The sequence below is a fragment of the Sander lucioperca genome, chromosome 5 (genome assembly GCF_008315115.2).
Source record: "Sander lucioperca isolate FBNREF2018 chromosome 5, SLUC_FBN_1.2, whole genome shotgun sequence".
NCBI lineage: Eukaryota > Metazoa > Chordata > Actinopteri > Perciformes > Percidae > Sander > Sander lucioperca.
Genome location: NC_050177.1, coordinates 29870755 through 29883254, shown reverse-complemented (window position 1 = coordinate 29883254; position 12500 = coordinate 29870755). Strand labels below are relative to the sequence as shown.

The following is a 12500-nucleotide window of genomic DNA, read 5'->3' as shown; positions in this document are numbered from 1 at the left end:
ATAAACTACTTTAACGTACATTTTCTTTAGGGGTTTATTACCTGGTATCGGATCGGTGCATTAACTCCAGTACTTCCCGATACCGATACCAGCGTTTCAGGCAGTATCGGAGCCGATACCGATACTGGTATCGGTATCGGCTCATCTCTATTCCAGAGCCTCCGTTACCTTAGTCTGGATTAGCGAAAGTACATTTCCAGGATAAAGCCTGACATCTGGCGCGTGGATCACTGCCGGATGTCAGGCTTTATCCCTCCCTCACCTTCCTCTCTCTGTGTGTGTTTCCGTTCTCAAACTATGTTCGCTTCGGGAAACAACAAACTTGGAGCTAGCGAGCTACACGCTGAAAATGTCAAGTTTAGAAGAACATTAGGACGGTGCAACAAGGCAGGTCTGCTCGGTTCTTTAAAAGGTGCTCTAAGCGATGTTGGGTGACGTCACTTCTTGTTGACGTTTGAAGTATTTTCAAACAAGATGGAGGCTAGCTCGCCCCACCCTCCTTCTCACTTCCGCGCACTAAATGTTCCACCAAAACAAGTTCCTTCGTGAGACTATTTAGCAGAGCCGCCGTCGCTGCAACCGGAGCTTAGCGCCGCCCAAGACGACTGGGATTGGTTTAAAGAAATGCAAAAAACCCAGACAGCTTTCTTCTCCCATCCCAGAATGCATCTGTGGTGTAGCCAGACCTTCCTCCACAGCGCAGCGGAGATAGAGCTTGAAATCAAAGACTACCGTTACCTTGACTCCCGGTGGATGGAGGCTGGGGTTTTGGTTGCCTTGTGATCGACGGGGCAGGGTCGGGCCGGTTCTGTAGGGGCCCGGCTCTGCCTGGAGTCTGGGCGTTGTCCTGGGTGGCTGAGGCGCCGGAGCCGCCAGGCTGCACGGGCCTTGCGGACGGGGAGACGCCCGGCCGGGGCTGAGGATGAGGCTGGGGCAGACTGGGTCTGATGTGGGTTCTGCTGGCACCAGCTGATCCGCCGCTGGATCCGACACCGGAAGCAGAACTCAGTGAAGTACTCACTCCCATTGCTGTGGCTCCAGAGGAAGAGGGTATCTGCTGAGACCTGGACCCAGAACCAGGACCTGACAGGGGGGACAGGTGGACAAAAAGATAGATGGAATGAAACCTCGCTGTCAGAAGTAAATAATCCACCGAGTGGTCAACTTTTGGATGCACAGATGAGATCCCGCGTTCACTGTCTCAACCAGCACAGGACAGACTAAATGCCCTCGATGCAACAAGACCAATCCTCGCCTCACCTGAGATTTCATCTCAACAATCACGGCTACACACTCGGTATTATGGTGAATAATCTCAAGTGGACACTGACTCGCTCACATCACTGGGATGTTTTGTGTCCTGATGATCAGTTTGCAACTACATCGCACAGAATATCATATAATAACATCAGTCAAAAACAACTAGATGTGAATTTTAAAAGGCTGCATGACTGTCAATGCAAAGTCTCGAGTGGATGCAAATTCTTTAGCAACAAAACACAGCTTTCCTTAAAGTGCTCATATTATGCTTTTTTGGCTTTTTCCCTTTCCTTTATTGTGTTATATATCTTTTTTGTTCACGTTATAGGTTTACAAAGTGAAAAAGCCCAAAGTCCTCCCCAAAGGGACTTACCATCTCCAACAGAAAACACTGTTCACTAACTGCTCCAAACAGCTCTGTTGTAGTCCAGCCTTTACTTCAGAGACACACGTGGTCACTTTGGAACACACGTTATAATGCTCACCTAGCTGCTAGCATGGCACGCCCTCATACTCTGCTTCTGACTGGCTAGTAGTCCTTACCTAGCTACTGTCAGGACACGCCCTCATACTCTGCTTCTGACTGGCTAGTAGTCCTTACCTAGGTACTGTCAGGACACGCCCTCATACTCTGCTTCTGACTGGCTAGTAGTCCTTACCTAGGTACTGTCAGGACACGCCCTCATACTCTGCTTCTGACTGGCTAGTAGTCCTTACCTAGCTACTGAGCATGTGCGACTGCCAACAAAGATGTTACAGCAGTGTGAGGTCTCACTCTGTAGCTAAAACAGAGACCTGAACACAGGGTGAAAAGAGGAGCTGCAGCAATGAGCAGTTCAACAAAAATATGGTGTTTTTTGACAATTAAACCATGTAAACCTATTCTGATATAACCTCAAAATACAATTATGAACCTGAAAATGAGAATAATATGAGCACTTTAATAAATGCCCTCCGACGATTTCCTGAAACAACTTGTCTTTGTGTGCTGTTGACTGTTAGCTTTAAGGGGAAAATGTTGGCAACATTTGGATGATAATGTTCTGACCGCCACAGTTATTTGCACTTTGTTTCTAAGAAATAAGCATGTCCCCCCCCCCACCATCAGTTTGGTGGATGGCTCAAAAACACTACAATACCCATGACCTGCTGTTTGCATGGGGGAGAAGCCAGTCAGAGGAGTGAATTAAAAAGCCTCGTTGTTGCAAGTTGGGAACAAAACCCGTCGGCATAGCAGCTATATTTGTCTACAAGCGACCTGTAATTCACAGACTTCTTCAACCTCGGACTTTTTAACCCTTGTGTTGTCCTCGGGTCAAATTTGACCCATTTTTATATCAGAATTATGGGTTTCTTTGAACCAAATTGCCCCAAAATAACATGAATGCGTGGATGTATGTTGTATGAAAGCCATGTAACATTTTACAACAACAAATTAATGATTAATTTCATTGAATTGTGGGTGGGTTTTTTTCAATTTCATAGCAACTGTGATACTCAATATCCTCTGATCTTAATTATCAGTCAAAATGAGCCACAATTTCAGTTCTATTAAACAAAAAAATAGGTATTATGTCATTTAAATTATGTTGTTTGACCATGTATTTAAAAAACAGTCCTTCCAGAAAAATGCGTTGAGTTGATTGAGTTTTTTTGTGATTGTTGTGGGCAAAACTCCTTAATTATGCGGCACGTTTTCTTAAAAAATGCGATGGAATATGCGGCATATTTATGCAATTTTATGCGATGAAATTGTGGGAAACTGCAAAAACTGCGGTTCCATCGTGGCTTCATCGCGGGGTTTGCAGCTTTTCGATGATGTTCACGTTGCGTAATTACATCACTTCATAATGTTCCCATGGCAACAGGGGAAAATGGCTGCTCTAAACGCAACATTTTTCAACTTTCTGCTAAGATATGTGTGACTTTTTTGCAACGAAAATGCAGGGATTATGAAATCATGCAAGACCGCATATTTTGCGCGGAAATCGGCAATTTATGCAAAAAATGCGCCCCCCCGCATAAATATGAGGACTTTGGCTGATTATGAATTGAATTATGAGATCGCAATAATCAAGTTTTTCTGGAGGGACTGAAAAAAGTTTTGAAAAAAGCGTCAAAAAACGTTGGGAAAAAAAAATTATTTGCAATTTTGACGCGGAAGGACAACAAGTTCACGGTCTACGGGAAGACAACACAAGGCTAAACAAAGAACCAGATATATTTCTAGCACAGTTGTTAATCGTGAGCTGTTGGAGGTACCCTGCTTATCCTGGTTCCCGTGAGGTACCAGCAGAGCGCCGCGGCTCCCCAGCTGCTCCGCGACTCTCTGGTTGAACTGCAGGGCTGAAGCTGAGTAGTGGTAACCAGGCCCGGCCGGACAGATCTCCTTAAAGGCCACTGCAGGAGGAGGAAGGAGACGGAGAGATAAGAGTTAACAGTCTGAAACTAAATGTCCAAACGACTCGTTCATGTCTTCATCTCCAGCAACACTTTGGGCCCTGTTTTAACGGTATAAGAGCACGGCGTGAAGCGCCTGGTGCAGGTACGTTTAGGGCGTGTCCAAATCCACTTTTGCTAGTTTAACGGCAGTAAAAAGGCTCCGTGTGCCGGGCGCATGTTTCTAAAGGGTTGTACTTAGTGTCTTCATTAATCAGAGGTGTGTTTTGGGCGTAACATGCAATCAACCAATCAGAGATCATCTCCCATTCCCTTTAAAAGCCAGGCGCGTTTGGACCTTGGAGCATTGCTATTATGATGGAGGATTTGCACCGTAATATATTTATTTGTAATCTTCTGCGTGTGTGTGTGCTGCTGTGCGTCCCTGTGTGTGTAACAAGCATAGTGTGCACGCTGTGCACGAGCCTAGGAGCATTTTACTAATTTGCTGTTAAAATAACAATGAAATGCTGCATTATTGACTTTAGACCAGGTTTTTGTTGGTCAATGGCGCGATCACTTCCCGCTGCCTCAAGATAGCAATACACCCAGAATGCACCTGAACACACCTCCCTGTAAGACCAGCACGCCCAGAATGCACCTGAACACACCTCCCTGTAAGACCAGCACGCCCAGAATGCACCTGAACACACCTCCCTGTAAGACCAGCACGCCTATGGGCGAAGGTGCATTTGTTATTTAAACGACGTGGGCGCTGGACGGGAAATTGACAACTGCGTCGGTCTTAAACTATCAAAGACACTTTCGCCGGGTGCTAGATAGGACCGTGTGTCTGGTCTTCTCAAAAACACCACTGATACTGAGCACATCATGTTCCGTTTCAACTGGTTTCTAGTTACTGTGCCGCCCAAGACCGTTGTGATTGGTGTAAAGAAATGCAAACAAGCCGGAGCGTTTTTTTTTTTCTCCTATCCCAGAATGCATCTGTGACGTAGCCAGAGCTACGGTGGCCCTGAAGTGCAAATCACAACAGCAATAAGAAAAACGCAACAACAAATAGGAAAACACGACGGCAAATAGGAAAACACGACGGCAAATAGGAAAACACGACAGCAAATAGGAAAACACAACGGCAAATATGAAAACACGACAGCAAATAGGAAAACACGACGGCAAATAGGAAAACACTACAGGAAATAGGAAAACACGACGGCAAATAGGAAAACACGACGACAAATAGGAAAACACGACGCAAATAGGAAAAGACGACGCAAATAGGAAAACACGACGCAAATAGGAAAACACGACGGCAAATATGAAAACACGACGGCAAATAGGAAAACACGACGGCAAATAGGAAAACACAACGGCAAATATGAAAACATGACAGCAAATAGGAAAACACGACGGCAAATATGAAAACACGACAGCAAATATGTTTTCATTTTTGCCGTTGTGTTTTCATATTTGTTGTCGTGTTTTCATATTTGTTGTTGCGTTTTTCTAATTGCTGTTGTGATTTGCACTTCAGGGCCACCGTACAGACCTTCCTCCACAGCGCTGTGGAGATAGAGCTTGCTATGCGAGACCAGGTCCCTGGTGACCAACCTGAACCAAAGTAGGGACACCTCTGGCAGTCGGGTCCCCAGGCTTTGCCGACTCGGCTGCAGCAGCAGATCTGTTTGGTGATGTTCCTGAGGATGGGCAGGGAGCAGGAGGACCGGCCCTGACCCGAACCCAGGACCCGATGACACTGACCCTTCTCCTCCGATATCACACTGGTGGCTGAGGAGGACACACAGAACAGGGGACGCTTTACAAAAAAATCCAGGAAACATCCTGGATCTGGTCTGGGAGTCCAATCAGACTTCAAGCAGAGCGCTGCATGCAGAATCAACACATGCTGTTCCATTAAAACCAACGGAGAGACATTCAAACGGCCTCGGCGGAGACTCCACACAAATCAAGCAAGCTCTGACATCACAGCCCCCCCAAAACTTCCCTGTGGTTTGACTGAATATGAGGAAACGAGAACCCGTAAATATTTAATATTTACATTTAAGGAATCAGAGCCAGTGAGCTTTTGGTTAAAAAATGAATCTGATAAATCATTCCTTCACAGTGTTAATTTCGTTGACGAAGACTATGACGAAAAATATTCGTCAACGCACCTTTTTCACGGACGAAAACTAATTCTGGAGAAACATTTAGTCAACTAAGTCAGCTGTAGATTTAGTCGACTAAAATCTGCTAATATTTAGTCGACTAAAACTAGACTGAGACTAAAAGATTTCAGATGACTAAAATAAGACTAAAACTAAATGGTGCGTTATTCAAAAGACTAAGACTAAATCAGAATTTGCTGTCAAAATTAACACTGTTCCTTCAAAGCCACCAGACTTCTCCTCGTAGAACACGGGAGTTGCTGCTCTACCGCTGCCTCCATCGCTTCGTTAGTTTGGGTTCTTGTGGGACTTTTGGTGATATTTCCAATTCACCAAAGTGACACAAATATAAACTAACAAAGTAAGCGATGGATGGAGCGGTGGAGCAGCAACCCCGTGTCCTGCGAGGTAACATGACTTTGAGGAGAAGCAGAGATAACGGCTTCAGTTCCCTGCCGTAAAAGGGCTGTCTGACAGCAAGGGAAATTGGGAAAAAATACTCTAAAAAAAGCGTCCACTTAAAGGGTTACTTTGCTAATTTTTTTCAACCAGTTCTGTGTCATGGCAGTGTGTGCGGAGGAACGGCTTCCCTCCATGGCACCAGCTATTAGTTACGTTAGTCTGAGGCTATGTTCACACTTGGTGTCTTTTTGACAAGAAAAAGTTGACTAAGGCGCTTTTGTAGTAAAAATAAGAAAAGCTGGCAGCGTTTTGGTTCCAAAAAGCAGCCGAGAGCGTCTTTTGCTGCTATGACAACAGCTACTGCTACAGTATCCTAGAGCGCTATGTGGAGCGGTGCTAACCTTAGATAAACAAAGTGGTGGAGCGAGCTAGAGAAAGAACAGAGAGAGCAGTCCTTCCAGAAAAATTATAGTTTTTTTGTGATTTTTTCGGGCAAAAATCCTTGGTTATGCGGCACGTTTTCTACGAAAAAAAAAAAATGCGATGGAATATGCGGGATATTTATGCAATTTTATGCGATGAAATTGTGGGAACTTGCAAAAACTGCGGTTTCATCGTGGCTTCATCGCGGGGTTTGCAGCTTTTCGATGATGTTCACGTCGCGTAATTACGTCACTTCATAACGTTCCCATGGCAACAGGGGAAAATGGCTGCTCTTGTGTGAAGTAAACGCAACATTTTTCAACTTACTGCTAAGATATATGTGACTTTTTTGCAACGAAAATGCGGGGACTGCCTATTTCTAGCATGCACGTGTTTGCACGTGCAGCTGACACGCTCACGCCACGCAGCCAGTGTGCAGGAGGCCTTACTCTTCAATAAAAGCCTTTTAATCAGGTAATCAGGAAAAGTCACAGACAGACAATCGGACAGTTTTCTTCATCAAACGGACAAACAGCCAACACAGCCGAGTCCAAACAAACTCAAACAAAGAGCCAAGACAACGTTAGAGTTTAATCCTGTCTCCTAGAAATTCACTTTATAAACTACAATCCTGCTTCTGAAAATACTAATTCTTTATATCAACACAATTGGAAAGTTTTTTGTTTTTTTTTAGGTCTGTAATTTCCTCAAAATTTCCAAAGAAGTTTCCTGGATAGAAGTTTGTAATTTGGTACCAATCACAGGACAAATGTTACACTGCTACATGTCCACTTAATTCATTTTAAGCCTTGTGTTGTCCTCCCGTCGACCATGCAACTTCGTGTTTTTCTGGGTCAAAATTTCAACATTTTGTTGTTCTTTTTCTACACTTTTTGTCGATTTTATTCCAATTATTTTGTCACTTTTTTGGCGTTTTTTTAATTACGTTTTTGTCAATTTTTTAACAAGTTTTTCCAATGTTTTTTTTTCTCATGCTGGTCACCAGCCTGGTCACACACTGCTGTGGGACGGCATCCCATTCCTCAACCAGCAGTCCTGACCTCAACCCTGTTGAACACTTGTGGGATCAGCTTGGGCGTGCTGTTCGTGCCAGAGTGACCAACATGACCACGTTGGCTGACTTGCGACAAATGCTGGTTGAAGAATGGGATGCCGTCCCACAGCAGTGTGTGACCAGGCTGGTGACCAGCATGAGGAGGAGGTGCCAGGCTGTTGTGGCTGTGTATGGTTCTTCCACACGCTACAATATGTCTTGTTTCTTCAAATTTCAATCATCCAATCCACCAAACATCAAAAGAGTCAATGGCAGAATAAGCTGTTTGGCATTGGCAGAGAAGACTTGGCAAATTTTTCATGGGCGCAACCCACATACTCAGCGCTGCTGCTCATACCACAAATGCATGTTCCTTTCAAATGGGGCACCATTTGAAAGGGAACTAAACAGGCTTTCCAACGGTATAACATATATTGCCAAAAAGCATTGTTACCACAGAGAAATAATCTACCAAACACAAATGTCCTTACTTTTTGTGCAAAGTTTATAAAGAATCCAATAATATAAAATGTAACTTTTCCTTGAAACTAAGTACTTATTTTCTGTAAACATTGAAAACAAATGTCTTTGTCTTTCTGGGAAAACTTCCTGGGAAATCAGAGGAAATTATTCAGAAGTTACAGACCGTTAGAGGAAAAGGTTACGTACGTAAGGAATGCATTTGCAAATGTTCACACAGTCCACTTGTAACATCTAAAGCATGATTCAACTTTCCTGAATTATGTTTACAGTCACAGTTAGGGGAAGATCAGCGTCTTTGTTAAATGTTTAAGAAGTCAACAAACAGGGTGACAGTTTTAAGTTATTAACATTTACACAGCTGGACGTTTGAGAGGTAAACAAAGTTTGTAATTTCTAGGAGACAAATTAGGGACGAAGAGGACAGAAAACAACAGATCTCCCTCACAGAAAGAGCTTTTCACTCTGCGGACGAGACAAAAACACACACACACACACACACACACACACACACACACACACACACACACACACGGTGACAGACAGACAGACACATACAGTGACAGACAGACACACATACAGTATATAATACACGTACACACCCCTCCACAAGCGTTTCCAGCCGGTTTGGAAGCAACAGAGAGACGAGACGTTGTCAGGTTTAATAAATCAGCTGAGATTAGAGCGTTGTCATTGGTTGCCAGGCGGACCAGCATCCTGCAGCAGACCCTTTCCCCTCCTCATCCTCCTCTTCGTCCTCCTCTTCAACGAATGCCGGTCGGAATAAGCAGAGCGCCAGTCAGGCTTCACAGAACCCATCTGAGCACCAAACTCCCCCCACGTTTCACTGCTCTTCAGCGGGACAAAGACTCCCACTGACTTCACCCAGAACAGAGAGCCCGTTGAGACGCTGGCTGAGTTCAGACACAGACGGCTGTTGACTTTCACAGTTCTCAGAAGAACAAAGTCTCCCGAACACAGACTTGAAGTTTTCTGCAAAACACAGAATAGCCTATAACACGGGGCCATTGGCTATTTTAACCGTTGTGTTGTCCTCCCATCGACCGTGCAACTTTGTGTTTTTCTGGGTCGAAATTTCAACATTTTGTTGTTCTTTTTCTACACTTTTCTCAACGTTTTTGTCGATTTTATTCCAATTTTTTAACAATTTTTTGTCACTTTTTTTTTTTTTGTTTTTCTCAATTTTTTTTGTCGCTTCTTCCAATATATATATATATATATTTTTTTTTTAACAAGTTTTTGGGCGTTTTTTTAATTATGTTTTTCTCAATTTTTTTTTGTTGCTTCTTCCAATATTTTTTTTTTACAATTTTTTTTTTGTCAAATTTTTTTGGATATTGCCTATTTTAACCCTTGTGTTGTATTCCCGTCGAGCGTGCAACTTTGTGTTTTTTTGGGTCGAAATTTCAACATTTTGTTTATTTTTTTATTTCTTTATTTGAAAGGGGACAGTGAACATTAATCAACATTAAAACAATGTAAATGTGCCCGAGTTAGCTCGAAAGTGCTAATTTTCATCGGTACTCCCCCAGCCAGATGTAAAACAGGCAGCCTTTAAAAATAATGACAAGTATAAAATTAAAAAATAAAAAAAAATAAAAATTACATACAACACATTGTGGTTAATCATTTTTACCACAAAATTACTAATTATTACTACAAAATTGTTGTTCTTTTTCTACACTTTTCTCGACGTTTTTGTTGATTTTATTCCAATTTTTTGTCACTTTTTGGGCATTTTTTTAATTATTTTTTTTTTTCCTCAATTTTTTTTTGTCGCTTCTTCCGATATATTTTTTTTTACCATTTTTTTTTTTTTGTCAAATTTTTTTTTTAACAAGTTTTTGTCACCTTTGGCGATATTTTTTATTTTTTATGTTTTTTTGGTCACTTTTTCAGATTTTTTTCCTGCGTTTTTGACACTTTTTTCAGCGTTCTTTTGTCATAGTTCTGATACAGAAACTTTTTGAAAACGGGTCAAATTTGACCCGAGGACAACAGGAGGGTTAAACATCAATAAGATGTTGCGTTTTGGGAAATAATCGTTGTTGTTTTGTACTTTAGTATGTTGTAACTATATCTCTGCAGTTTGCTTCCTGTTCTTACTTTTGTCGAGCAGGTTTTAGCGCCACCAGTATGGGATTATTTTTGTGCCAGTAATTCCAAGCAGCACTTCTGAAGTATGAAACAAAAGTCACTACCTCAAGCAAAAAAAACGGTCATCTCTAAAGTAAAACTCAAACTCAAACAAAGCATTTGTTTAGTCGTAAACTATTTTTAATATATTTTATTTGTTTGATAATATGTCCCTTTGTTACAGTTGAGTTGCTCTCTCCATCACGTTTGCAGTTAAAGGCCGTGACACACGTCCCTTTAGCGCTATAAGTAAACGTGCTTGGTCGGGACTATTGCCGTCCTTTTAGCGCTATAAATAAACGTGCTTGGTCGGGACTATTGCCGTCCCTTTAGCGCTATAAATAAACGCGCTTGGTCGGGACTATTGCCGTCCCTTTAGCGCTATAAATAAACGCGCTTGGTCGGGAGTATTCCCGTCCCTTTTGACGCAGTTATGTTAAGGAAAGGGTCCGTGTGCCGGGTGCATGGTCCTAAAGGGTTGTACTTAGTGTCTTCACTAATCAGAGGTGTGTGTTGGGCGTAACATGCAATCAACCAATCAGAGATCATCTCCCATTCCCTTTAAAAGCCAGGCGCGTTTGTAACTTGGAGCATTGCTGTTATGATGGAGGATTTGCACCGTAATATTTTTATTTGTAATCTTCTGTATGTGTGTGTGCTGCTGTGCGTCCCTGTGTGTGTAACAAGCATAGTGCGCGCTGTGCACGAGTCTAGGAGCATTTTACTAATTTGCTGTTAAAATAACAATGAAATGCTGCGTCATTGACTTTAGACCAGGTTGTTGTTGGTCAATGGTGCCATCACTTCCCGCTGCCTCAAGATAGCAATACGCCCAGAATGCACCTGAACACACCTCCCGGTAAGACCAGCACGCCCAGAATGCACCTGAACACACCGACCTGTAAGACCAGCACGCCCAGAATGCACCTGAACACACCTCCCTGTAAGACCAGCACGCTCATGGGCCACTTGACCGTCTGTCATTTGGACTCGGTCTCGACTAGTCCTGGTCTCGGATTCGACAAAGGTGGTCTTGCCCTGTGAGGTAATATTTAAACCCAAGTACACTAAAGTATGTAAAGTATGACTCCCCGCATGTATCTGAAACTATTTAACAAAAGAAAATCTCAGGGATCTGTGCCAACAAGACGTTGTTGATGATGAGGTCAAAGTCAACAGTCGTCCAGATTGTCGGATACACTTTGAGCTCAGATGGATTCAGGAAGTTCTGACCTGGAGTCTGCGTTATTCCTGATTTCATTCCCAAGCCGGCGGCTGTGTGTGTGTGTGTGTGTGTGTGTGTGTGTTACTTACAGATGCAGATTCCATGTGAGGCGTCGAGGATGAACCCCGCCCTACACACACAGCTATAGCTCCCCCTGGTGTTCACACAGATCCCGTTCTCACACAGCCCCGGATGGAGGCACTCATTCACATCTACACATAGTAACACACACATTAACATGAATACACACACACACACACACACACGCACACACACACACACAGATACAGACACACACACACGCACGCACGCGCACACACACACACACACACAGACACAGACACACACACAAAGACACACACACACAGATATACACACACACACACACAGACACACACACACACACACACACACACACACACACAGATGTGTGTGTATGTAGGGACACACAAGTGGACGAGGACACTCACACACTCACACACACACACACACACACAGATGTGTATGAATATAGGGACACACAAGTGGACGAGGACACACACACACACACACACACACACACACTCAACTACAGCCGCTGACCAAAAAACAGTTTTAATATTCTTGAACTTGAATCCAGATGGAGTGTTTGGATGTAAAACATCACATCCTGGTCTCAGAGAGTCTTCAGTGATATTTCGTGTGTGTGTGTGTGTGTGTGTGTGTGTGTGTGTGTGTGTGTGTGCGTGCGTGCGTGTGTGTGTGTAACTCACCGACACACTGCGTCCCATTGGCTCGCTCAAAACCAGCAGGACAGCTGCTGTTGCTTTGACCTGATGATGATGATGATGATGATCAATAATGGATTATTGATTGCTGACACAGAAAAACAAGCATGTAGGAATAAACTGAGAGCCGGGACGAACATCCATTAACATGTGAGTAGTCTCTAAGA

At 43.3% G+C, this 12500-nt stretch overlaps 2 protein-coding genes across 5 annotated transcripts in view; one reads left to right on the top strand and one right to left on the bottom strand.

Annotated features, from left to right (window-relative positions):
* LOC116034886 (NLR family CARD domain-containing protein 3-like) overlaps window positions 1–12500 on the top strand; it is a 972843-nt gene that overhangs the window by 175215 nt on the left and 785128 nt on the right. The gene's annotated exons all lie outside the window — the stretch shown is intronic.
* The window catches only part of LOC116054949 (latent-transforming growth factor beta-binding protein 4), a 61499-nt gene that overhangs the window by 35078 nt on the left and 13921 nt on the right, over window positions 1–12500 (bottom strand). For all 4 annotated transcript variants that reach the window (XM_031306698.2, XM_036001596.1, XM_036001594.1 and 1 more), the window contains exons 6-10: window positions 12319–12378; window positions 11656–11778; window positions 5269–5445; window positions 3523–3660; window positions 739–1083 (exon numbers count right to left, since the gene is read on the bottom strand). In XM_031306698.2, coding sequence (XP_031162558.2) covers window positions 739–1083; window positions 3523–3660; window positions 5269–5445; window positions 11656–11778; window positions 12319–12378 — 843 coding nt within the window. The remainder of the gene's footprint in view (window positions 1–738; window positions 1084–3522; window positions 3661–5268; window positions 5446–11655; window positions 11779–12318; window positions 12379–12500) is intronic.